We start from the raw sequence: 23,486 nt of genomic DNA on the forward strand, positions 1-23,486 counted from the left end.
GCTGGGGCTTGTACAATGACAGGCCTGAAACCCAGAGCTCAGAGCACCCTCATTGCTGCCTGACCAGCCCCAAGTTTGTTACCTGAGCTGTGGAAACTGGAAATTGACCAGGATCCCACTCACTTGTTTCCTGTGTGTAAAGGGACAGCATGTCCTCCTTGGCAGGAGCCAAATCCGCCAGCTGACCCAGGTGGTTGGCCCCGGTTCCCAACTTCACTTCCATCTATCTTACCTCCTGCCCCTAGACTCAGAGAATTATGATGGTGGTCAAATGGATGAATTCATGCACCCAGTCAGGTATAAATGTAACCATAATCAGTTGGGAGGTCTTAGTCCCTCCAGCAGAGGCTTTCTCTGCACCCACAGAATCGGGCTGAGAGAAAACGGGTTAGTGGGAGAGATCAAACCAGGGAATCATAAGGTTCTTTTATCAATTATCTGGCGTTTTAGGAGAGATCATTTGGGATTCTGAGTGAACAGAAAAGATACTACAGTCATTGCTGCACTTTAAATGTGGGGACACATCGCAAGGAGAAACATTGCCAACACAAATGTGCCCAACAGGGATCTCACACAGTGTTTGCCCTTCCCAAAATTCTGATACACTTTTTACTTGAGGGTAGATGAGAACAGCAGAAAGTCATTTAAAGGTGGGCCCAAGGGTTCCACGGGGTCGCCATGACCCAGGAGGAGGAGGGGGGCTTCTTAGGTCAGATAGACTCAGAGCTATAAAGTCAGGGAATTGCAAAGGGGCCTCATTGTTGAGGTCTCGCAGCAAAGTCCCAGCTTCGGCTGTTTGGGAAGGAACAAATGAATGACCGAGTGAAATGAATGAAAGTCGAGGTTTGGCTGCTTTGCCTCGATGTACCCCTGTGAGTCTGCCTTCCTGCACATCGGCCTGAACCCTGGAAAGAGAAAGATGTGGTCGAGGCAAGCAGCATGGGCGGAGAATGAACAAGCCCATCAAGTCACAGATCAGTGGTTCCCACCGAGCATCGGGTTATGTGACAGCAGGAAAACATACGTGGTCATTGCCCTTCCACCAGTCCTAGGTCTGTTTCTGAAGCGTAGCTCCTCTGGGATGGGACCGTTTTCACCTCTGGATCACGTCCTTATTTTTGTGGCCATGTGGTTTTTGATTGAGATTGTCTGAGACTTAAAAGGAACCCCTAACGCATGCTGGAGAGAATAATAAAGAAAAGCATATTGTATATGGTGTGGTCTGCCTTTTCTCTTCCAGCTGTAAAATTTGGCCGGATGTCAAAAAAGCAAAGAGACAGCTTGTACGCAGAAGTACAAAAACACCGGATGCAGCAGCAGCAGCGAGACCACCAACAGCAGCCTGGAGAGGCCGAGCCGCTGACTCCCACCTACAACATCTCGGCCAACGGGCTCACCGAGCTTCACGAGGACCTCAGCAACTACATCGACGGGCACACCCCGGAGGGGAGCAAGGCAGACTCCGCCGTCAGCAGCTTCTACCTGGACATACAGCCTTCCCCAGACCAGTCAGGTCTTGATATCAATGGAATCAAACCAGAACCAATATGTGACTACACACCAGCATCAGGCTTCTTTCCCTACTGTTCTTTCACCAACGGAGAGACTTCCCCAACTGTGTCCATGGCAGAATTAGGTAATGGCCTCTATGTGTCCGTTGCCACGCGTTACTCATGCCCTTTCAAGTAAATGGGATATGTTTGACTTGCTCTAATGAGTTCTGTTGTTAAGATGATACTAGGAGAGCCATTCACCTCTACCATTTGGACCCCTTCAAAGTTTCACCCTGCCCCCGCGCTTTTGATTGTCCGCTGTTTCCCATTGCATATCCAGGAAACCCATTGACCTGTCTGCATCAGAGATGGGGCAGCATGAACTTGAAGCGGTCTTTAAATGCCACAGAAACTGTAAACTCAGGGAATGGTCCCATTAACTTTGTTCATTATTTCCTTTAGTTATAGTCCAGGTGTTGCTTTACACCTAAAGTCATAAAAATGGCAGCCCACACACTGTGCCTGGGCCGTACACATTTTCTTGACCTGCGCAGAGTTTTAAAAAAATTTTAACTGGTTGCTAACGTTTTAAACCTAGACAATCCTGCCCCACAATTCAGATTTTCAGCTTCTTGTGAGAGGGGGGGAAATGACCTAGTTTTACTGGACCCGCATGGGTGAATGGCAACAACCAATGGGTAACAGTGAGGACCTAACACCTTGACATGTTTTCCCATTTTATAGCGCTGCCCAGCTCCTGTAGGCATCTAGGTTTTGCAACCCTGATGTATTCTATGAATGTTAAGGGGAAATTGGCTTCTTTATTTGCCAAAATGGTTTGGTGATGGATATTGGTGACAAAACTGATATCGTTCATAGAAAACTCACCATGCAAAAAAAAGCAAACAAACTTGACATCTCCTTAATCCTGTGTGACATTGTTGCTTTTTGGGAGATGTGACCTAGAAATGTTGATAACACAGACACTGGAAGACTTGCCATTTCAAGGAAGTTGTGTTAACAACCCCTGTTATAACATTTGATCGATTTTTAGGTACAGCACTATTATTAGAGAAACTTGGATAAGAAACTTCGCAGTTTTCCAATTTGATGTGCTCCTCCCCGTGACTCCTCACACAAGGCTATAGTCCTTTGGGACATTTCAATTAGTTGCCGTGGAGGTGACTAACTTAACCCGAGGAGAGAATGAAGACTTCAGATGGAAAAGAATCGCAGCAGGTTCTGACTTGAGCATAGACATCCTTAGTTCACAGAAATAACGGTTGTGTTCTTTAGATGGTTTCTCCACCTCTGTACCCCATAAAACATTTCTAAGTGAAATTTATATTTCCAGTAAAATCTTTCTCCAAATAGAACAAATTGAATGTTCTTTACGGTTTTTACACAAGCACCTCTTTATGGGTCTAAATTTAAATCCTCAAGAGCAGGGACATTTTAAGCGTGGTCTTTAACCACTGAACAGCATTAAAGGTGGATTGCAGCTCTTTTGATTAACAGAGGAACCTCTGAACTAGAAGCCAAGCTGAGCAGAGGTAGGTTTGATATTTTTTTCTTGAACTAGAACAAAAACCTTCCGTTTTTGTCGTGAAATCTTGGTTGGCCGCGACTTAAGCAGAACTGTAATGAAAGTAAAATTTTCAGAAATGAATAAGGATTTGATTGAAAGTTGACATGATATCATGAAAAGTGACCTGGCTCACTTTCAGTTTGCTTCCACCTTTCATAAATACTAGCGATTCTGTCCTGTTTGCTTGTCAAACGTTCAACCCTAAAATAAATCCATAGAGCTTAGCCAAAGCGTTGCCCTTAAATTTGGCCCTTCGGCTAAACATGCACTAATACCTGAGTGGGGCCTGAAATGGCAAAGCCAGTGCCCCCTGGGCCCCCTGGGCCCCCTGGCCAGGGTCTTCCACAGCTGTCACTCCCACTGCAGTCTGGGAGCCCTGTGCCCTCATGTGTTCTCCATGCTCTCCTAAATTGGGGGCTTTTCACATGTCTTGTGGCATTTTCCAGGATCAGTAAAATTAACTCATCACTAGGATTAGTCCCAAACCAAAAACTAAATAAGAATTTGTCTGAAAAGAATATAATTGGGGTCTAATTTTCTTTCCCATTTACCAGTACAAAATATTTGGAGGAGCTGAGCAACATAGAAGTGGCCAAAGACGTTGCTCTTCCTTCTTCAAAGTATCTGGGGTTCCCGGATATTTCCTTTGGGGCCTCAAATCCTGCTATCTTTTTTTTCCCCCAATTCCAGTATAGTTAACATACAGAGTTTTATTAGTTTCAGGTGTACAATAGAATGATTCCAGTCTTACTATCTTTTTAACTAACACCCTTGACTTCATTTTAGGCAAAATTTTGTCATCAGATTTTAAACCAATGAAACCAATTATACAGTTGGAAAATAAAGTGTAAATTGACATATCCTAACCTCAATTCTCTCTTTCAATAATAGTATCTACAATCCATTACTGTTAGTGGAAATACATCTGCATTCCTAGCTAGGAAATGTTGCCCTCGAGGTACAGTTAGTACCTGAATTATACATTCCAGATAAACAACCTAGGGTCACTTTAAAAAAAAGGGGGGGGGAAGCTAACTACACATGTCACTATAATTGATAACTAAAGCCTTGTGCAGAAGAGTCAACTGATTACTGGACGTAGCACTAGTCAAGAAGTCTGCTTGTATGTTGTGTGGTCCTACCTTTGCTCTAGGTTGTACAACCCAGTGTAAGTCATGTAACCTCTGCAAGCTGCAGTTTCCCTACTTATAGAATATAAAGATTAAGCACAGACTGGCCCCAAACTATGTATGTTTGAATCACTTGCCACGTGCCTGCTATGATACCTTGTTAAAAGTCACTTAACCTCACTTGCTTTCATCATCTGTAAAAGGGAGATAATACCAGCACATTTCTCCTAGGATTGTTATGAAGATGAAGAAAATATACATATTCAGAATATATGTGTGTATATATAAGTTGTATAGGGCTAGCACATAGTAAATGCTATTAATTATTATCGTCGTTATTAATGGTGTTATTATCTGTAAACTGAGGAGAGGTTGGACCAGGCGATGTCTAAAGGTCCTTCCCTCTGTGAAAATCTGTGACTAACTCAGAATTCAGGATTTTCTATCTAAAGTACCTAGACCTTAGCTGTGTTGAAGAAACAATCATGGTTGAGAAGGTGAACTGATTTGCCCATCACAAAGTGAGTTTATCTGCTGAGCTCAGACCAGAAACCAGGTCTCCTAACTCCTAGTACCACGGTATTTCACTATTCCAGAGTGTTTCTCTAAGAGACCACACTAACTTAACTTTTACTCAGACTGACCATATTGTCCTTTGCTGAAATGGAGATTTAATAATAGTAAAGTGTCTGAAATCTTACGCTTGCCAAATCAACTATGAATTGTAATCAAAGGCAGTTGGTGAGAATGCAGCCACTGCCCTCTACTGGTTCCACATGTACATTACTGCATTCCTTGTCTGATTTCCAAACGCTGGGCTCGAATAGGTAGGGGCGGGTGGGAACAATTTTTAGGATGAGGTAAAGCAGGACGCTGCCCGTATTAACTGGAAAAGCAGCATGATCTGGAAGGGAATACTATAGCCTCTTCCCGTTTGTCACCTCGTAGGATCCCCCACATTCCCTGCAAACACTTCATCCTCTTTTCATATCGGCAAGCGTTGATTTACTATTCCCCATTTGTTTTCTTGTTTCTGACTCATTGTTTTTGTCTTTACTCCTCTCTTCTCTTCGCAAGCATCATTGATTCTAAGACACATAAATTACTGGCTTCTCCCTCTTTCGGTCAGTGTCTCTCTGTTTCTTTCTTTCCTTTGATTTTTTTCTTCTGTTTGTTTTATTTTCCTGGTATTTATTTATGTTGTGTTCACGTCTGTGTGTTGCCAATTAGGGCTGTTAAGATTTATTGTGTTTCAGTGTCTCTAAGGAGACTCGAGTTTCAAGCTTCATTGAGGTGAACCCACTCTGTTTTCACACAAACAAGTCTGATTCTGTTTGCTGAAAGCAGTGACAAATTTCCAAACAGACCCTCTTACTAGTGTTGCCAAGTTTTCATTCAGCACCATTCTTTTAAATGGCTTTCCTGTTATATAATCAAGACCCTAGAAGAAGATCCCTTTGGGGTATGGTTTCATATTCGTGGAATCTTGTCAGTTCCATTGTCCGTGCCTTCCATAACGTTCATTGCCAACCTACCTAAAGCGCTTAGTCCCGCCCACGTGGATTGCAGCAGCCTTTCATTGGTGCCCCCTGCTCCAGCCTCTGCTCCAGTCCACCAATCACAAAACTGCTTGTTCTGTTACCCCAGATACAGCCTTCCGTGTGTCAGCTGCCCTGGAGAATTCCACTGACTGCTTTCATTAAGCAGGTCCAAACCCTTAATCCTAATATTCGAGATTCTCCAAAATATGGACTCTTACCTACTCAGGGTTCTGTTTTGATACTATTACTTTATCACATCTACCTGTCCCCTGTAAATGCCATTATTTGCTCCTTCATCTATCATCCCTCGAACGTGGAACTCCTCACCTCTTCACACCACTGGCCTCTGCCTGCCAAATCCTCCCCTTCCTTCAGGGTCCACTTCAATTGTTCCTTTCCTGCCAAGAAGCATCCTCTAACTCCCCTCACCTCTCCCTTCCATGACAGGACCTGTTCTCTCTCTCTCTCTCTCTCTCTCTCTCTCTCTCTCTTTTTTTCCTCTTCTGATATAATTCAACCTGATGCTTTATTGTCGAATGTCTTGAACTGTCCTTTCAGCGTGTCCATACATGTTCACCAGATTATAAGTTCCTAGAGAAACTTCCTTGGCATTTCTTTTAATAACCTCAAACTACCTGTGCTCCAGTATAATAAGAATAAGTGTTTATGTCGCACATACTAGGTAACCCTCCCTGTTCTAATGCTCAACTCATTTAATTCTCACAAGCCCTATGAAGTAGGTACTGTTTTCCTCATTTTGCAAATGAAGAAACCAAAGCGCAGAGAGGTTGAGTAACTTACCCAAGATAATCCAGCTAGTGGGTACAAGAGCTGAGTTTCAAACACAGGCAGTCTGGTGCCAGAGCCCATCTCTTAACCACCACCCTATATACAGTGACATAGTAGGCCCTCAGGAATGCTTGTTGTGCTATTTGCAGGAAAAAGAAAAGAAAGAAATAGTTGCTTTCACAAAAGCATACCATTTCCTAATTTTTCAGGAGTAATCCTCCCCCAGGTCAATGTACACAGCAGATGTGTCTTCATAAAAATGCCAAGAGGCTGTGTTGGTCATTTCCCACACCTTCCCAGGCTAATAATTGTTCATCCCAGACATTGCTGTAAATCCACAGAAGGAGGGCAAGGTCAGGAGGGTCTTTGAAGTCACCAAGACTTATTGCAAAGTATTGGCTTTGCCTGTCCTTCATCCTCATGTTCCAAAATACAGAATAGTTCTAAATTGCTTATTTAAAAATGTAAAGATAGTTAAAATTGGTTCAGCATGTTGCTTTGTACTTGCTACTTTTTAAACCAAATATTAAGCAGGGAAAACCCTGATTATCCAAAGAAGAGCTTGGCTTTTCATGTTCATGATCTCTTGTTTTCTCCTTAGAACACCTTGCACAGAATATATCTAAATCACATCTGGAAACTTGCCAATACTTGAGAGAAGAGCTCCAGCAGATAACGTGGCAGACCTTTCTGCAGGAGGAGATAGAGAGCTACCAAAACAAGGTATATACTCTGAAGATTTTTACCCAGGATTAGGGCCACACTGGGAAAGGTGTTTATGCAGGAGATCTGTTGAAGAATACAAACAGACAGAGAATGAATGTGTTTCATCAGATTTCCACTTAAAATCTTTCTTCTAGAGATGATCATATACTTGGGCTTTGTCGTCTTACTGAGGGGCAAGTGTGTGAAACTCCAGCAATGACAAACAAATTCTCTTGTGCCTGTGACTATATGCACTTATCTCCTACCATTTGGCTATGGGAGCTGGAGGAAGCAGTGTCCAAAGGTCTGAATGAATTGAGAGTTGTCCTTATATCACAGTGGACGATTTCAAGGTCTGGAAGTTGATGTAAAATAATCTCAGCTTCCTGCTTCCAGAGGTTTAGAGAATGTGTACAGAAAAAGGTTTAGAAGCTATTATCGTAACTCCAGTCTGAACCTAGCAATGTGAGGCTGACAAAGGGTACTGCTACTTGCCTTTTTCTTTACACACTGCTCAACAAGCCACAAGAATGGAAGGGCAAAGCTGGAGAAGGGGAAGTTTCAATTACCCATTCTGCCTTAGTAAAGGGAAATGCTGTTTTTTCCCCCCAATAATTATTAAGATGTAGGCCTAGGAAGGGCGACAGAGATCATTCAGGTTAATCCCTTCATTTTACATATGAGGTTAGCATCCTTGGCATATGGCAGGAGAGTGAAAATATCAGGACTAGACCATGACTCCTGGCTCCTAATTTCCTTCACCCCATCATATTGGTGGAAGCAGTCTTAAAGTAAGATCCATGTCCCCCTATAACTAAATTAAAGAGTGGGTATACAAAAGCAATTAAACAGGACAGGCAACACATCACTTCGTTTGCCTTTGAGATAGCAGATAACACCAGCAGCCAGCCAGTGTTGTTAGAGAGGGAAACCAGAAAGCAGTAAGAAACAGCAAGGCATGTGAAATGGGATTCTGAGTCAGAGATGCTGGGATTTGAATCCCAGCTCCAGCCCCTCCTAGCTGTGAAACCTCGAAGAGAATTTATGTCCATTTATGGAAAATGGGAAAATGAAACAAGACAAGGATGTCATACAGCATCTGGCTCAAAGCAGGTGCACAGTAAGTGTAATTGACTCCCCTTCTCTTCCTTTCCCCCCGTCAAGTGGTGTTAAATTCCCCAAGGTAAGATAATTGCTCAGAAGAAGATCCTACTTTGCTGCTCTCCGAAGCCCAAGGGGAAAGCGGTGCCATGTGGCGCTCTTCTGACTCATGTTCTCACCTGCTCATAACATCCCCCTGCCCCTTTGCCACCAAAATGGTAACAGAGGAATCGGAGGAGACCAAAAGGGACTTGGAAGCAATCATTATAACCCAAACATTAATTTTTAATCCTCTAGCTTTTTTTAATCCATTTCCAAAGAAGGCTGTGCTACAAAATAGGGACAGTTAGAACACTCGTGTCCGGGATGCGGGCGACCATGTGTGTTACGTGCTTTGCTTCTCCACAGCAGCGGGAGGTGATGTGGCAGTTGTGTGCCATCAAAATCACGGAAGCTATACAGTACGTGGTGGAGTTTGCCAAACGCATTGACGGATTTATGGAACTGTGTCAAAATGATCAAATTGTGCTTCTCAAAGCAGGTATGTGCTTTGCAAGTGAATTTTGAGATCTCTTCCTAACCTGCTTTCACACGCCTATTAAAGAAGTGCTTGGTAAGGAAGGTGTTGGGAACAGTTTTTCCCCAATGATAATAGCTTGGGTTTCTTCTCGCAGAAACTGAGTCCTTTTTAAAGGTTTTTGAGCTATCTGCGGGACACATGCCCTTCATTTTGCTTCTCCTCGGAGTGAAACGATTAATTTGAAGGACACCCACATTCCCCCCTCTTACCATCACCTGTGTTTTGTTTCTACCACTCCAAACCCTCGGCAGGTCACAATAAGTTGTTAGGAACGTTATTTGTGGAATTCACAGGGACACCCCTGGTTTCTTGGTTTGTTTTAATAAATATGAATCAATACATTTTCCTGGCGACTCTGAGACTCTATCGCGAGACAGAAGAATGCCAGAGAAGTAATTTGTAACCCCGTATCTCTTCAGGAATACAGGCCTTAGTTAGGTTCAGCATAACTCTTTAACTACCCTAGGGAACTGTGCCCCTTTAAATAGCTGACGTGACTGAGAGCCACTGGCCACACGCCAGACAGCCCCCACTGCGCTGAATCAGAAAGGGGTCCCTACGTTAGTGCCTTCGCAATAGGTAAATGTTCACCACGATAAGGCAATCCGCACCATTTCTGTCTCCGCTTAGGTTCTCTAGAGGTGGTGTTTATCAGAATGTGCCGTGCCTTCGACTCTCAGAACAACACCGTGTACTTTGACGGGAAATATGCGAGCCCCGATGTCTTCAAATCCTTGGGTAAGGAAATCTGGGTGCTCTGTCTTTAAATCAGGGCCGTAGGAAAATGTGGGAGCCCTGCCAAACAGCTTACTGAACAAAACGGAAACTGTTATTTGGAAACAAAAATAAAGGATTTTATGCTTATGTTACTTTATAGTCACCGATAATTCACACAGCTCAAACGGTTTTTGTCTATAGAGCATTGAAAGGTTTAGCGTTTTGTTTTATCTAGTCTGTAATCGAAGAAATTTATATTGTCTAACCTTTCAGTTCCCTTGCAGATTTTAAGAACCAGATTTTCATAGGATAAATAATTCAAATAAACTAGAGGATGTGATTTCATACATAAAATCAAGCAAAGAGCTAAATGTCTGCCCTTCTGTACTCCTCAAATAACACCCATTAATAAGAATAAAATGTAGATATCAAAGAAATAAAGTATAGCTAAGTGAAACTGACATATACTATAAAAATTCTTTTGGATTTCTATAATTTAAGTAAAGTGGGATATAATCACTGAGAAGAATGAAACAGTATCCAAGATAAAGTTGTTAAGTGATTTTAAAAACCATTAAATGACAGAATGTCTGTATACTTTAGGAAAGCTTATTGCCATTTAAATACATATACATAATATGCAAATCTGAGAGAGTAGACACCAAACTTAACCAATCTTTTTTTTAGTATTTTATTTATTTATTTGAGAGAGAGAGCACACGCACACAAAGTGGGGAGAAGCAGAGGGAGAGGGAGAAAAAGACTCCCTGCTGAGGTGGGAGCCTGATGGGGCTTGATCCCACAACCCTGGGATCATGACCTGAGCTAAAGGCAGATACTTCACCAACTGAGCCACCCAGGCACCCCCAAACTTAACCAATCTTTTGAGGATGGATTATTATTTTATGGGACTTTCACATTCTATGTTTTCAGTTCTATAATAGCTGTAACGATTTTACTACCATACTGTGTCATTTGCTATTACTTTTAAGGGTGCTTAGATTAAATAGAGTAGAAAACAAAAAAATCAGTGAATGTAACATCTCAGTTGGATTGTAGCTGTTCGACTCTGTTGTTTAAGATGGTGGGTCCTGAAGTCAGGCAGCCTGGCTTTGAATTTCAGGCTGTTCCTTTCTACCTGTATAAACTTAAATAATTTTTCTCTCCAAATCTGTTTACTCACCTCTAAAATGGGAAGAAGAAGAAAAATACTAAGTTGTTGTGAAGCAATAAGGTGCCCAAAGGAACCTCTTAGAATGGTACCTAATAACATGCTAACCTTGCAACAAATTTCGTTCTCATTATTTGAATGGTTAGGATGGTGGTGATAGTGATGATGGCTAAACAGATTTTTCTTTTAAGATTTCAAACTGTTAAACTGTAGAAATGTTATTACTATCCCTTTGGATCTTCAGCTCCTAGATCCCTCTTCACCTTATTCCATATTTTTCTCCAAGGATAATAACCAAAATCTTAAACTGTCTTTAACTTTGGCAGGTTGTGAAGACTTTATTAGCTTTGTATTTGAATTTGGAAAGAGTTTATGTTCTATGCACCTGACTGAAGATGAAATTGCATTATTTTCTGCATTTGTGCTAATGTCAGCAGGTAAGATAACCAAAGAGCAATGAAATGGTTTAAAAGTTGTCCAGGTAAAGAATTCTTACAAGGTATGTAAGTTGTGACGGCTATAGAATATTCAGGTGCCTACCAAGGGAGGTTGCCACCCTTATTAAATCTAATTTTAAGTTTTATCAAACAGCAAAACCCCCTCCCCCCCACACACATACATGTACCTGTTTAAGAAGACCTCATGCCATTCTGATAAAATCTTAAGAAATGAGAATTGAGTAAAACCCAGTCCACAGTTAACCTCCGGATATCATGAGAAATGCTCTGTCAGAGTAAGGTTGCCCTTCTTAACACAAATCTCCAAGATAACATGGTTTTTAAGACATACTACTTTTTCTTAAGATTCATTTGGATGTCATCCACAAGTTTATCTCAATTTAATCTATGTTTTCAACTAGTTCTGCCTCCTGGGGATAATCTGTTTTGCAAATTCACTGTCTTCTGTTTGGCATTCTTACACACAAAGACTGAATTAACAACCCTTAAGTCACTTGGAAGGCTCTTGACAATTTTAGTTGCCTTGGATTATAAGGCAATTTTCATATTTGCCGGAAAGGCTAGCAGGATTGCTATGAGTATTTCAACCAGAAATGTAATTAAGAGATTTGAGCATCCCTTGTGGCTTCATCTGCCCTTGTGTATGGCCTTAGATTTAAATGGCTATGCTTTTGGAAGGAAAGGACTCTCCCCTCCTTTAAGTATCAGTAAATATGGAAAGATTCCCCACTCTATCATAGATAGTTTTCCACTTCTTTAGGAGCCAATTTTGAAGAAGGCGTAAAACTGGCCTACTCTCCAATTCCTCATTGTGGCGTAAGAATCTGTGTCTGAGTCTGGAGGAATTGGGGTGTCCCAATGCCACATAGGAGAAATACTAAGAAGTATCGGTTTTCATGTTTAGATCGCTCGTGGCTGCAGGAAAAGGTAAAAATTGAAAAACTGCAACAGAAAATTCAGCTAGCTCTTCAACACGTCCTGCAGAAGAATCACCGAGAAGATGGAATCCTAACAAAGGTAAGAGGGAAAGGTGTCCAGTTGGCATAGCCTGAACCAGCCCTTGCCACAGGTCTTGCTGCCAGCCACCATTACAAGTCCTCTTACCAGCCCCCAGAAGTATCCATAAGCAATAGGCTATTGAAAAGAAAGAAATATCTCCATTTCAGAAAACTTGGTTAAGCCAAAATTCAGATTAAGTTTTACTTACTACCATTGGTTGCGAAGGGTCCCGCAATAATAGGGCAATGGTAGAATTTTTTTTAAGCATTAATACATTCTGGAAATCCTCCTCCTATTCCTCCAAGTTGTGCGTAAAACAGAGTTAATGTTCTGCATTGATATAAATTAGAGAAAGAATCTTTGAATTTAGAAGGAGGAAGTTGTAAAGGACTGAAACAAGCAGGATAATCACATATTCTAATATTAGTTCTATTTCCATTACCTTCATTAGTAATCAAACAGAAAGTGACTTTTGTATTTTCTTCATCAATTTCCCATTACTACCCTGTATTCAAAGCATAAGGCTTCATTTTTGCTAATTATTACCTTTTGCAATAAAAACATAATTAGGATGTCAATTTAAAATATGCTAATATTCTTCAGTGCTAGTGCTGGTGATATGTATTTGGTCTTCGAAAAATCAACCCTATTCTTTCTTAGACTATTGTATGTGTTTTGTTGTTCAAGAAGATTGATTTGAGAGGTTTGGGTTTCTCGTCCTGCTTTCTTTTCTTTTCTTCTGATAGCTAGGTTAGGTCAGAGAGGGGGAGTTGGAGGTTAATTGCTGTTTTGTTTTTATTTTGCACCCGTTCATTGAGTGACTGAGGCAGGAATGGAAAACAGAAGAACTCTCCAGACCCTTACCTTCTTCTCCATCCTCTTGGCCCCATGCAAGGGTACAATTCATTTCTTTCGTTACAGAGAGCACGTAACACGTGAACAAGATCTGTCAAGTATGTTTCTTAGAGAGGATTATTCTGGTTGAAATAAAACAACATTTGTACAGTGCTTTGGAGTTTAAAAAGCATTGTTTCAAGCTGTTATTGTCTTCAACTGGTAAATGGCCAATGCTGAGACTTCTGTCTAGGCCTTCTGACTATTCTTTCTTCTGAGCTTTTACTCAGACCCAGAATTGGTTTGTCCAGGCAAAGGTCTTCCCAAGAAGAAACTTGTTGTTGGAGTTGGCTATACTGGTTCTGGATAAAATATGTAGGGGGCTCCATCATCTCCAGCTGCAGTGACCACACCTGCCCATGCCTGCCTCCTTGTCCTCTTCTCTGTCACCAGACGTCTTCGTTCTCCACAGTGGTGGAGGGCAGGGTTGGGGATGGGAGAGCAGAAAGCATGTTGGAATAGGAGAAGGAGGTGAGAGGCTTCGGTTCTCATCTCAGCTCTGCCACTTTTGCTCATGAACATCTTTTCAGGTTATTATCTTATTTGTCTTCAAAATTGTATTTAATGTATACCTGGTATTCTATGATATGCCTAAAATTTGTTTTTACCAGTCTTCCTTCTTGGAAGAACATGTAAGCCGCTTCGAGTGTGTTTCACCTTTGTAAACAATGTTGTAAAGATCATGCAGATTCCCTGATGTCTGATACTCACGTCTGTTCTCTCCTCACAACGTGTCCTTTCTTCCACTTACAGTTAATATGCAAGGTGTCTACATTAAGAGCCTTATGTGGACGACATACAGAAAAGCTAATGGCATTTAAAGCAATATACCCAGACATTGTGCGACTTCATTTTCCTCCATTATACAAGGAGTTGTTCACTTCAGAATTTGAGCCAGCAATGCAAATTGATGGGTAAATGTATCACCTGAGCACTTCTAGAATGTCTGAAGTACAAAACGTGAAAAACAACAACAAAAAAATTAACCGAGACACTTTATATGGCCCTGCACAGACCTGGAGCGCCAACACACTGCACATCTTTTGGTGATCACTGCACATCTTTTGGTGATCGGGGTCAGGCAAAGGAGGGGAAACAATGAAAACAAATAAAAGTTGAACTTGTTTTTCTCATGCATATGATTTCCATTATGCCTACAGATATGGACCCTTTTTCTGTCTCAACTTCTTGATCGTTGACCTCTGTTTACAACTGAAGGAGGGTACTAAAGTCGGAGGATTTCCTTTTCTTGTAGCTCACTGCCCACAGACTTTCTGCAGAGTCACCAATCTGTCGGTAACAACAGAGAGTCCAGCAATAATCGGTGCCTGGTGTGCATAGCGGAGGTGGCGGCATGACTTTGCACAACTTGCTCTTTGTTTCATGAAGGAAGTTTTTATTTTTTTCACCGATTATTGCCCGTCAGCAGGATGGCATGAAAAGGGTCCATAGCACTAGCAACAATAGCATTATAATATATTACAGGGTAAATGGGCATGAAGACTATATATAGCTAAAAGAGATATTGTTTATATATTGTTTTAATTAATATAAAATGTAGTTACTGGTGTAGCTTTTCCTGTTGAATTGATAAGGCACTTTCATTTTGCACCTTTTTCTTTAAATGAAATGCTAGCGTGTTCACTGTCGTGTCGCATGTGCACCAGAAACACAAGTTTAACTGAGAAGGCTTGGAAGGTACGTCAGGAGGTATTTATGCTGCTGTTTACAAATTACTTTGAAAAGACTGGCTGGTCATATCTAGAAATCATAATGTGGATTATTACTTTTTTTTTTTTTTTTTACACTTCATTCAGAATTAGAAAAGGAACTCTCCCTAAATTATACTTTGCTTTTTGGTAAGTTTAAGGATAGATGTGTTTATGCTTCATACAAAGGTGAATGATCGATTGGTGCTATGGACTTATACCATCATGCACGTTATTTTTAAAAAGCGTTTTTAAATGCCACCTCATGGAGGCAGGGGAGGGAGGGGAGGCTCATTTCTCACAATTTGGTGGTTAAATGGACTCAGTCTCAACTTGGAATTCTTATGCTTTGAGAACAAATCAGTAACCCAAATATTTATTGGAATTCAGCTTTTATTATAAGAAGGACCCAAAGATTATGTCTGGAGCAAACACACACTCCCCATGTGAGGACATGAAGCATTTACTTTGTGAATGATTATGTTCTTGGTATAATCTAAGAACCCTAAGAGTATATCTCAGAGTGAACTAGCTCTGGACTAGCTGCCTCTAGATGCTATAATTCTAGAATTTTGCTCTCCATATTTCACCGGCAATGGATAGAGGGGCAAGGGAGGTATGCAACACTGAACCAGTTTCTCTTATTTAAATATTAAATATTTTAAGCATTCAAAGTGAAGTTGATGCTAGCCACAAACATTTACTTTTGTATTTATCTTCACTAGAAAACTGTGGACTGTAATTTATTTTATTAAATATTTAGAAGATTGTTTGGCTTTTGTGTTCAGGTGAGAAATATTGAATGTTTTTGTTTAATTTCATGTTCGGGTTTTTTTTCCTTTATTTTAATAATTCCCAGTAGGGGAAGGGAAAATGAACAGTCTGATATACAAGTGTGCATATTTTAAAAATAAGTGCCCTTTGGAAATGTAGGCCTTTAGAAGTTGATTTTAGTCCGGGTGGGATTCAAACTTCTGGTCTGACATGAAAGACCATGTTAAAACAGAAAAGGGAACATCTTCCCATAGCATAAAGGTGGGAGTTTCCAGGCAGCCCTTTATAGCAGAGAAAATGTCAGGGTCCTCCTGAATCTTCCCTAGGAATTGTGACTCCTGATGTCATATGGATCACAGCACGGGCTTCCCAGAGCCCTTTACTTTGGCTTTAACTCCAACTGATTTTCTGACTTGTTTCCTGAGGGATTTGGAAAAGAGGAAGGAATTATTCACACAGAAGTGTGTATGAAGCCTAAATAACATCTTAATTTTTTTTCAAAAATATAGTAAGGGTTTAACCATAAATAGAAGACGAGAGTAATATTTACTTAAATTTCTTACAAGTATATTAAACTTTATGTAAGTGTTTATATAGAGAGGTTAACTATCAGCATATAGTATTTATATTTGGGCAAGAAGGGTTAAATCAAATTTTTAATTTAAATAAGCATAGTTTCTTTAAAGATCAATAGTATTTATACTCTGAAAAGAGTAACAAGCTTAGTTCAGTTATTTATTTGTCCATTTTTTTTTCCTATTGTTTCTCCTTTGTGGGGGGAAAATGGTGTGGTGTTTTTTTTGGTTTGATTTTTGTTTTTTGTCATTCTGAGTCACTAAATTTGGGGATGGTTTTATTAAAGTGTATTAACTTCTTTTTAACCAAAGCTTTCTGAATATGACCAGCCTCAGGTGCTAGCGCATTAAAGAGCAACTAAACCTAATTCCAGTGTCCATTTGTGAAGTGATAAGAGCCAACTGAACTTCTCTAAGGGTGAGAGAGAGAGCATAATGTTGAGCTTCAAAAAAATTCCTTTTCCCAGAAAGGATTTTGCATGTACCGAATGCAAAAAACGATGCTTAATCTCCGTAGTCGTCACGCCGTGGTGACATTGCTTTTAGAATAAACCAACGTACATTGACATGATGCTGCTACCAGGTCTTTCTGAAAGAAAAGCAAGGTGAGGACTTTAAGAGCAAAATACATTGACAGTGTAGGGACAGAGCAGGGGAGACGTGCTCGGTGAACAGAGGGAACAACTATTATTTGGATCAAAGTTGGGATCTGAAGTTAAACAATAAATTCAGTTTAAAAAAATGAAGTATAGAAAAGGATATGAAAAACTTGGCGTTTTTATTTTCTTCTTATAGAAACACCTGTGTGATGACACAAACTACTTGGTGATACAGAACAATGGTTGTTAAGAGTTCTTATAATTAAAGTTTCCTAAACGTAAATATCCAACAGTCTTTTGAAGATTGGAATCACATCATTGTCATCCCGGCTGCTATAAAGCCTTTTATACAGTTTTTTCAGAGAGGGTACCTAAGGCTTTTTGTACAAAGCCTGAATACCTTTGGTTACAATGGTGTCAGATGGTTGCATTATATTCTGAAGAACCTGGCCTTGGTCACAATGAAAAACAAAAGTGCAGATGAAAGTGCTTTTTTTGGACAGTTTGCAAATTGTGTTAAAGCTATGGATTTTTTTTTTTAAGTGTTCAGCATCCTAATTTGCGTTAAAGCTATGGATTTTTTTAAAAGTCTTCAGCATCCTAATCACCCTTCCTAACTTAAAGGAAATATAACTTAAGACACTGCTTCTAAGTTTGGTTGTTCTTTATAGTGTGGATACCCAGATCTCTGTGAGCGTATGGGGGTGGGCTGAGGGCCAGGTGAGGAGGGAGTGTGTGTGCGTGTGTGTGTGTGTGGTTTTGTGTGTATGATGTGCGTGTGTCGGACCGCTTCTAGGCTACTAAGTGTCAATGGAAATGAAAATGTATTCAAAATACTTAAATCAAAACTAGAAGATGGGGAAAAAAAAGATTTATTCTATACAAAGCCTTGTCTGGACCACTTTAGAGAGACTTCTATTTTTTTAACCCTTCTATAAATATTTGATGGCACTTGAAATATTCCTGCAATAAAATGTGATTTGTGTAAAGAAAAAAAATGATTTTGTAATGTGAAACAAAGAAAGAAAGTAATGTAATTTTCTAAAAAAAAAAATACAAACAAACAAACTTTGTATTATTTTCTTGATGGAATTTGTCTATCTGTCTTTGGAAAACTTTTTATTTCATTGAATGTGCCATAGTAGAAATATGTGTTTTTAGTTTTAGACTAAGGAATAGCTGTTTGTGTTCCGACATTCCAAAATGCAAAACAACCTAGTAGAATCTTTAATGAAAAGGTTTAAGTAGGATGTAAGCTTCTCTCATTGTTGCTTTTTTGCACATGTTCTTCATTCCTCTCTAGTGCAATATGTACATAGAGCACTTGCGGGTGTACCTTGATCCCTCAGGGAAAAAATACATATTTGTACAGTTTTGGTTTTTTGGTTTTGGGGGGTTTTTTTGGGTTTTTTTTGCCTTTTGTTTTTGGCTAAGGAATGTCGATTGAATCACTTGTTATTGTTGAGGGGCAGCCAGATAATAATCCTAAAGCCACTGTTTTCAAACATTGATTGTTTAAATCATGTGTCCTTCCAGTGCTATTATTTTAAGATAATAATAATAAAAAGTTATTTTCTGACAGTTCTTTGTGCTGATTGGTGAAAAAAAGAAAGGGTAAATAAGCACCTTATGATTGACTTACTGTGAATGACAATCCATCTTGATATCAACAATAGAAGCCCTATCACTTTGGAGTTGGGGTTAAGAGTCAGAAACAATGTGCTCAGGGATCTTCTAAAACTCTTCAAACAGGGTGGCCAGTACTACTGGGACAAATTGTGTTTTTTATTATTAATAATAGTGATAATAATACTATCCCTCAAGGCACAAGTGAACTGTGTAGAACTGTGTGTGTGTGTGTGTGTGTGTAAACACTTCACTATCGTCTCATTTTGAGTTCAAAACATATGTGTTCTTCAGTCTCGTGTGTTTAAAAACATTGAATAACTTCCAAAGCAGTATAAAGTTATGCCAGTATGTTCACAAGATAAATAGGCAGTATACCAACAGAACATCACTTCAAGTGCAGGCCTACGTACTCCATTTACCTTCCTCTAAGAATTAAAATATTCATGATAAATATATTCATAGCATTATGTATTAGAAACCTTCCAATTCTACATGGTATGCAAAAAATTGTTTAAACCAGTAATGAGACGAGAGCCCTGCCTATCAGTGCAGTGAAGGAGGTGAAAGTTTGAACACGTTTTGTCAAATACCAGCAAATAACTTATTTTCATTGTGTTCTCCTCTAGAAGCAAACCAAAAAAATCCCACTATGTAAAATCCCTCTTTTACTTCTATGCATACAGTTTTCATCTGATAAATTAGTACAAGAGCTAACGTTTAAAGACAGACAAATCCCACCTATGTAACAGCACCACGACCCAGCTTTTAGGCTTACGTTTGACGTTTTTGCAATATAGCTTCGTTCTCATGTTTCCATGTATTTTCATAAGGTCAGTGAACCTCAGTATAATTGTTGGCTTTGATTCTTCCATACCTGGAATACACATTCAGAAGAAGCTTTTGCATATTTTCTTACTACCATAGCAGAGTATAATTTGGGAAAACTTTCCATGTCATTTAGATGAAAAAGAAACTTTGACCTTGTTACTTTTGATAATAAAGACTAAGGAATATGGCAGAAATCTCTCTCTCTTTCTCTCTCCACCTATACACACACACACATATACACACACATACATATGCATATATACACACACACACACACACACACACACAGGTTATTGACATTTTCACATACTGTAACGTGATTGCCACATCTTACTTATAGAGATATGTACGACAGAATCCTATAAAAACAACTTTATACTGTGGATCAGATTAACAAAAATATAAATGCAACAGTAAATCTTGATCTGTTGCTAATAGTCTATGATACGAGTCTTCATTCTATCCCTAAACACTACTATCATTAAAGAGGTTCCACCAGATTTGATTAAAGAGGCCTTCCTATTATTGTTTATTCTTAAGACATGAGAAGGCTGACGACAATGTCTTTACAAAGCAATCGGTTTCTCTTCTGGGTCAGTTGCTTGTTTGTGTAAGTAAGATCAGTTTTGTCAGGTTCTCAGAATAATTTTTAAAGTAATCCAGAAGCCTGGCTTTATACCAAGGAAAAATCATACATGGAGGGATCTCCATGTTTAACCAGACCCTCAGATCTTAGAGCAATAAATACATTCATTCCGTCATTTACTTATTTATAAATGAATGACAGAGTATTCAATCCAAATAAACACAATGTTTTTTTCAGCAATGCAATATAACATGGAGTCTTGTGTTAAGAAAGTGAATATGAATATTTTAAATAGTTGCCTATAGAATCCGTGTTTGCTGTTTACATTTAGTGTGTCTGCCACATTTTCTTTCACTTTTTTCCTTCTAAGAACTAATGAAAGACAGCTTGCTATTAGGTTTGACACACTGCACACACCATTATGTTGTTCTCTAAGAGCAACTAAATTCTCTCTAGCGTCCCGTGTGTTTCCTTTCTCGCTCGTTATTACTTTAATGTGGATGAAACTATTTCTAGGAACTTGGTTATTATTGAACAGATTGCATATGTAAATGCAGATAATTCTTGAGCAATACAGTGAATATGATTTCACACACAAAAAAAATCCGTATGTACTGTACACATCTTCCTAAATCCAAAATTCTCTTATCCACAGTGGTTTGAAATCTTATACAAAACAGTGGTAAATTTTTAAACATTAGGACATTAGCTGGCTGCTTCTTTAAATGTACCTGTATCGTCTGCCTGCTCCTTTTGTGGAGATGTGTTTTTGTATTGGATGTTTGGGCCAATGGGAGGCTTCAAGCGACAACATATTTTCCCAGTTTAAATATATTTAACATAAGACAAACCCCAGACAAGGCTTTTAATATGTATAAAGAACTGCAGTGTTAGGTGGTTCATTTGCAAACCGTTTTCAATGTTGTCCATTTTTATGGCACCTTTAACAATATTCTTGTTTCCAAAGTACAAAAAAAAAAAAATAGGTTAAATAATCTAGCCATAACTGAATGTCAAGCAATAAAACAAATGACTTTTGTGCATAGACTTAAACAAATACAAATTTTAGACATCTGCATGTAAATGCAATCTCTTGTTTACTGCTTTCTTCAACTTGAGCAATTGATTCCTTATTTACTATTAACTTAAGAACTTGTAATGGCCTGTAAACATTTTCTCTCTTACTCTTCTTTCAAATTTACCTTTGACCCTGCTTTTAAGTCATAATATTTAATGTTGTTCTGCACATCTCTATACAGTTAACTTTTTGGCTTTCATTCTGTATAGATAAGAAAATGTTATATTATAAACAGCCTACTCAGTGCAAATATTTATCTGTTTATCAAATCCACAATATGCTGTATAATACTGGTTTTACTATATAATCTATTTTAGACATAGCTGTTTAGAACTAGAGTGTGCTATTTTTGTGTTTTTCTGATGTGTGGTGCTAGATAAGTTACTTTTGTGAACAAAAAAAATCCCTTTTATTCCTAGACAATACCACCTTTGGGTCTTGTTAATTTCACTGAGTATAACTATATATTTGTATATATATACATATATATATATATCTACCTGTTCCCAACTGGCAGCTGTATCAGAGTGCTGGATTTGGGACATGCTTTTCTCTTTAAATACATAATATCATTATATAAATTATTCTAGAGTGTATTTAATTAGGATAAAATTACTTCCTTAGTATGGATATTTGACATCTATAGGGTGAATTTGTTTATAAATATGGATATATGAAAACTTCTTAGCATTTACTTTATCTTTGCTACTTGGCTTTATACCGTATCTCCTGAGCTGAGAAATAATTTGCCAGGCCTTCAAGACCCTAAAGAAACACTCTAGTTTAATGGAGTAATATTTTTTTTTCTTACTAAGGAATTATATTATTGGCACCTGACAGAGTTGTGTACTTAGCTCCTATTATAGATAATAGGCATTTATACAAAATATCCTTGGTGGCTTGATGGCAGAATAAACCTTTCCCCTCCTACCTGAGCCATGAGAAGCATGGAGACATCCACTGTCATGGCAGAACATGGGCCATAAGTCAAATTTGACAAAGGACATTCTGTTTCAATATGACCTCAACCAGTTCCATGAACTGAAAGACCTTCATTTTAAAAGTCTTTTAACAGTGAACTTAAACTCTTTCACCTATCCTCCCAAGACCTATTGGCATTGTTAAAAATCAAAGTATATCAAATATCTAACTAAGGATGTAGTTAACCTTATTAAATATTGATTAGAATTGTTCTGTAATATTACTGAATTTGTAAGATCTTTAGCAAAGATTTTTGAGCAATTTATAAATATAGAGCAAATGTTTCTGTTTACTGCACTTTTTGTAATTGAAGGTGATAAATTCTCAAGCCATGGTTATTGGCTTCCATGCACTGCATATTTACCCACAATTCTAGACATTTTCCATTTTTATGGAAGAGTTGCTGTTACCTTAATTATAAATGCAATCATGTGGTTAATGAGAGCGAATGCTAATAGTTAACCTTTTAAAGTGAATTGGCTACAGTTTAGGGAGAAATCTCTTTTACTACAAATCATGTCATTCCTTATTGCTTCACTTGGAGATGAAACCTGTTGCTTTTGTTTTTGTTTTTTAAGCACCATTTAGTCTCCTACACTTCCTGAGAGTAGAGATTGTATCTCTTCATGTCTACACAATGGTCAGCACATGTCAGCATCTGATAATTGTTAAATGACAAGTGTGCCCAAATTAAAATTTTTTTCCCAGGATTTTTTTGTTTGTTTGTGTGCGGTAAATTTATAAAGTATGTCAAGCCTTATGGTTAACACTTTCTTCTACAACCAACTATTAAAGCCACATTTAAAAAGACCACATGAAATGCTGATTCTAATTGTGTGTAGGTCTTGAAGATTAAGCACACAAATTTCACAAAACTCTGTGAGTAACGAACTCAGCCTTCTGTAAATATACATGCAAGTTTGGAAACAGTAATACTGTACCTATAAATATATGCTGTCTGTTTTGTGTACAGTATGTAAAAACTCCTTTTCTGCCACACTAAAAATGCAAGCCATTTATGGGAACCCTAAAATAGTATTGTACTAAAACTTTGCTAATGATCTTTATTAGCACATCATCTAACTTTTCACTTACATTGGGTTTTCTTTTTAATTCACTCTTACAGTAGTCTGCTTATTTCCAGCTGTTTATTATTTTATTGAGTCCTCAATTTAAAAAAAAATATTTTGATTCATTTTGTAAATACAAGCTGTAAAAAAAAAAGAGAGATTTAATGTTGTCTTTTAAATACTCCGATTTTCATTCTAATATGAATGTTGTTATATTGTACTTAGAAACTGTACCTTTAATATTACATTACCTTTATTAAAAGTGCATTGAACACATCAATTTTAGATGTGCTTTATGTACGTTATCCTATAATAAAACTTCAGCTTCTAATGGAACACTTGTCTTGTTTTTATTCTTTTTTTCTCGGTTATTGGGTTGCTTGTACATAGTTTTCTAGCTCACATTTTGTCTCCAGAAAATGGGCTAGTAGAACCTTGCTACTCAAAGTGTGGTCCACAAATCAGTAGCACTGACATCACCTACAACCTTG

At 38.6% G+C, this 23,486-nt stretch overlaps 1 protein-coding gene across 4 annotated transcripts in view; it reads left to right on the top strand.

Moving 5' to 3' along the window:
* RORA (RAR related orphan receptor A) overlaps positions 1 to 23,331 on the top strand; it is a 702,106-nt gene extending 678,775 nt beyond the window's left edge. For all 4 annotated transcript variants that reach the window (XM_034660892.1, XM_034660894.1, XM_019803475.2 and 1 more), the window contains 7 exons: positions 1,241 to 1,636; positions 7,143 to 7,264; positions 8,756 to 8,888; positions 9,558 to 9,665; positions 11,142 to 11,252; positions 12,178 to 12,290; positions 13,920 to 23,331. In XM_034660892.1, coding sequence (XP_034516783.1) covers positions 1,241 to 1,636; positions 7,143 to 7,264; positions 8,756 to 8,888; positions 9,558 to 9,665; positions 11,142 to 11,252; positions 12,178 to 12,290; positions 13,920 to 14,084 — 1,148 coding nt within the window. In that variant the 3' untranslated portion in view covers positions 14,085 to 23,331. The remainder of the gene's footprint in view (positions 1 to 1,240; positions 1,637 to 7,142; positions 7,265 to 8,755; positions 8,889 to 9,557; positions 9,666 to 11,141; positions 11,253 to 12,177; positions 12,291 to 13,919) is intronic.
* The last annotated feature ends 155 nt before the right edge of the window (positions 23,332 to 23,486 follow it).

The sequence above is a fragment of the Ailuropoda melanoleuca genome, chromosome 5 (genome assembly GCF_002007445.2).
Source record: "Ailuropoda melanoleuca isolate Jingjing chromosome 5, ASM200744v2, whole genome shotgun sequence".
Lineage (NCBI taxonomy): Eukaryota > Metazoa > Chordata > Mammalia > Carnivora > Ursidae > Ailuropoda > Ailuropoda melanoleuca.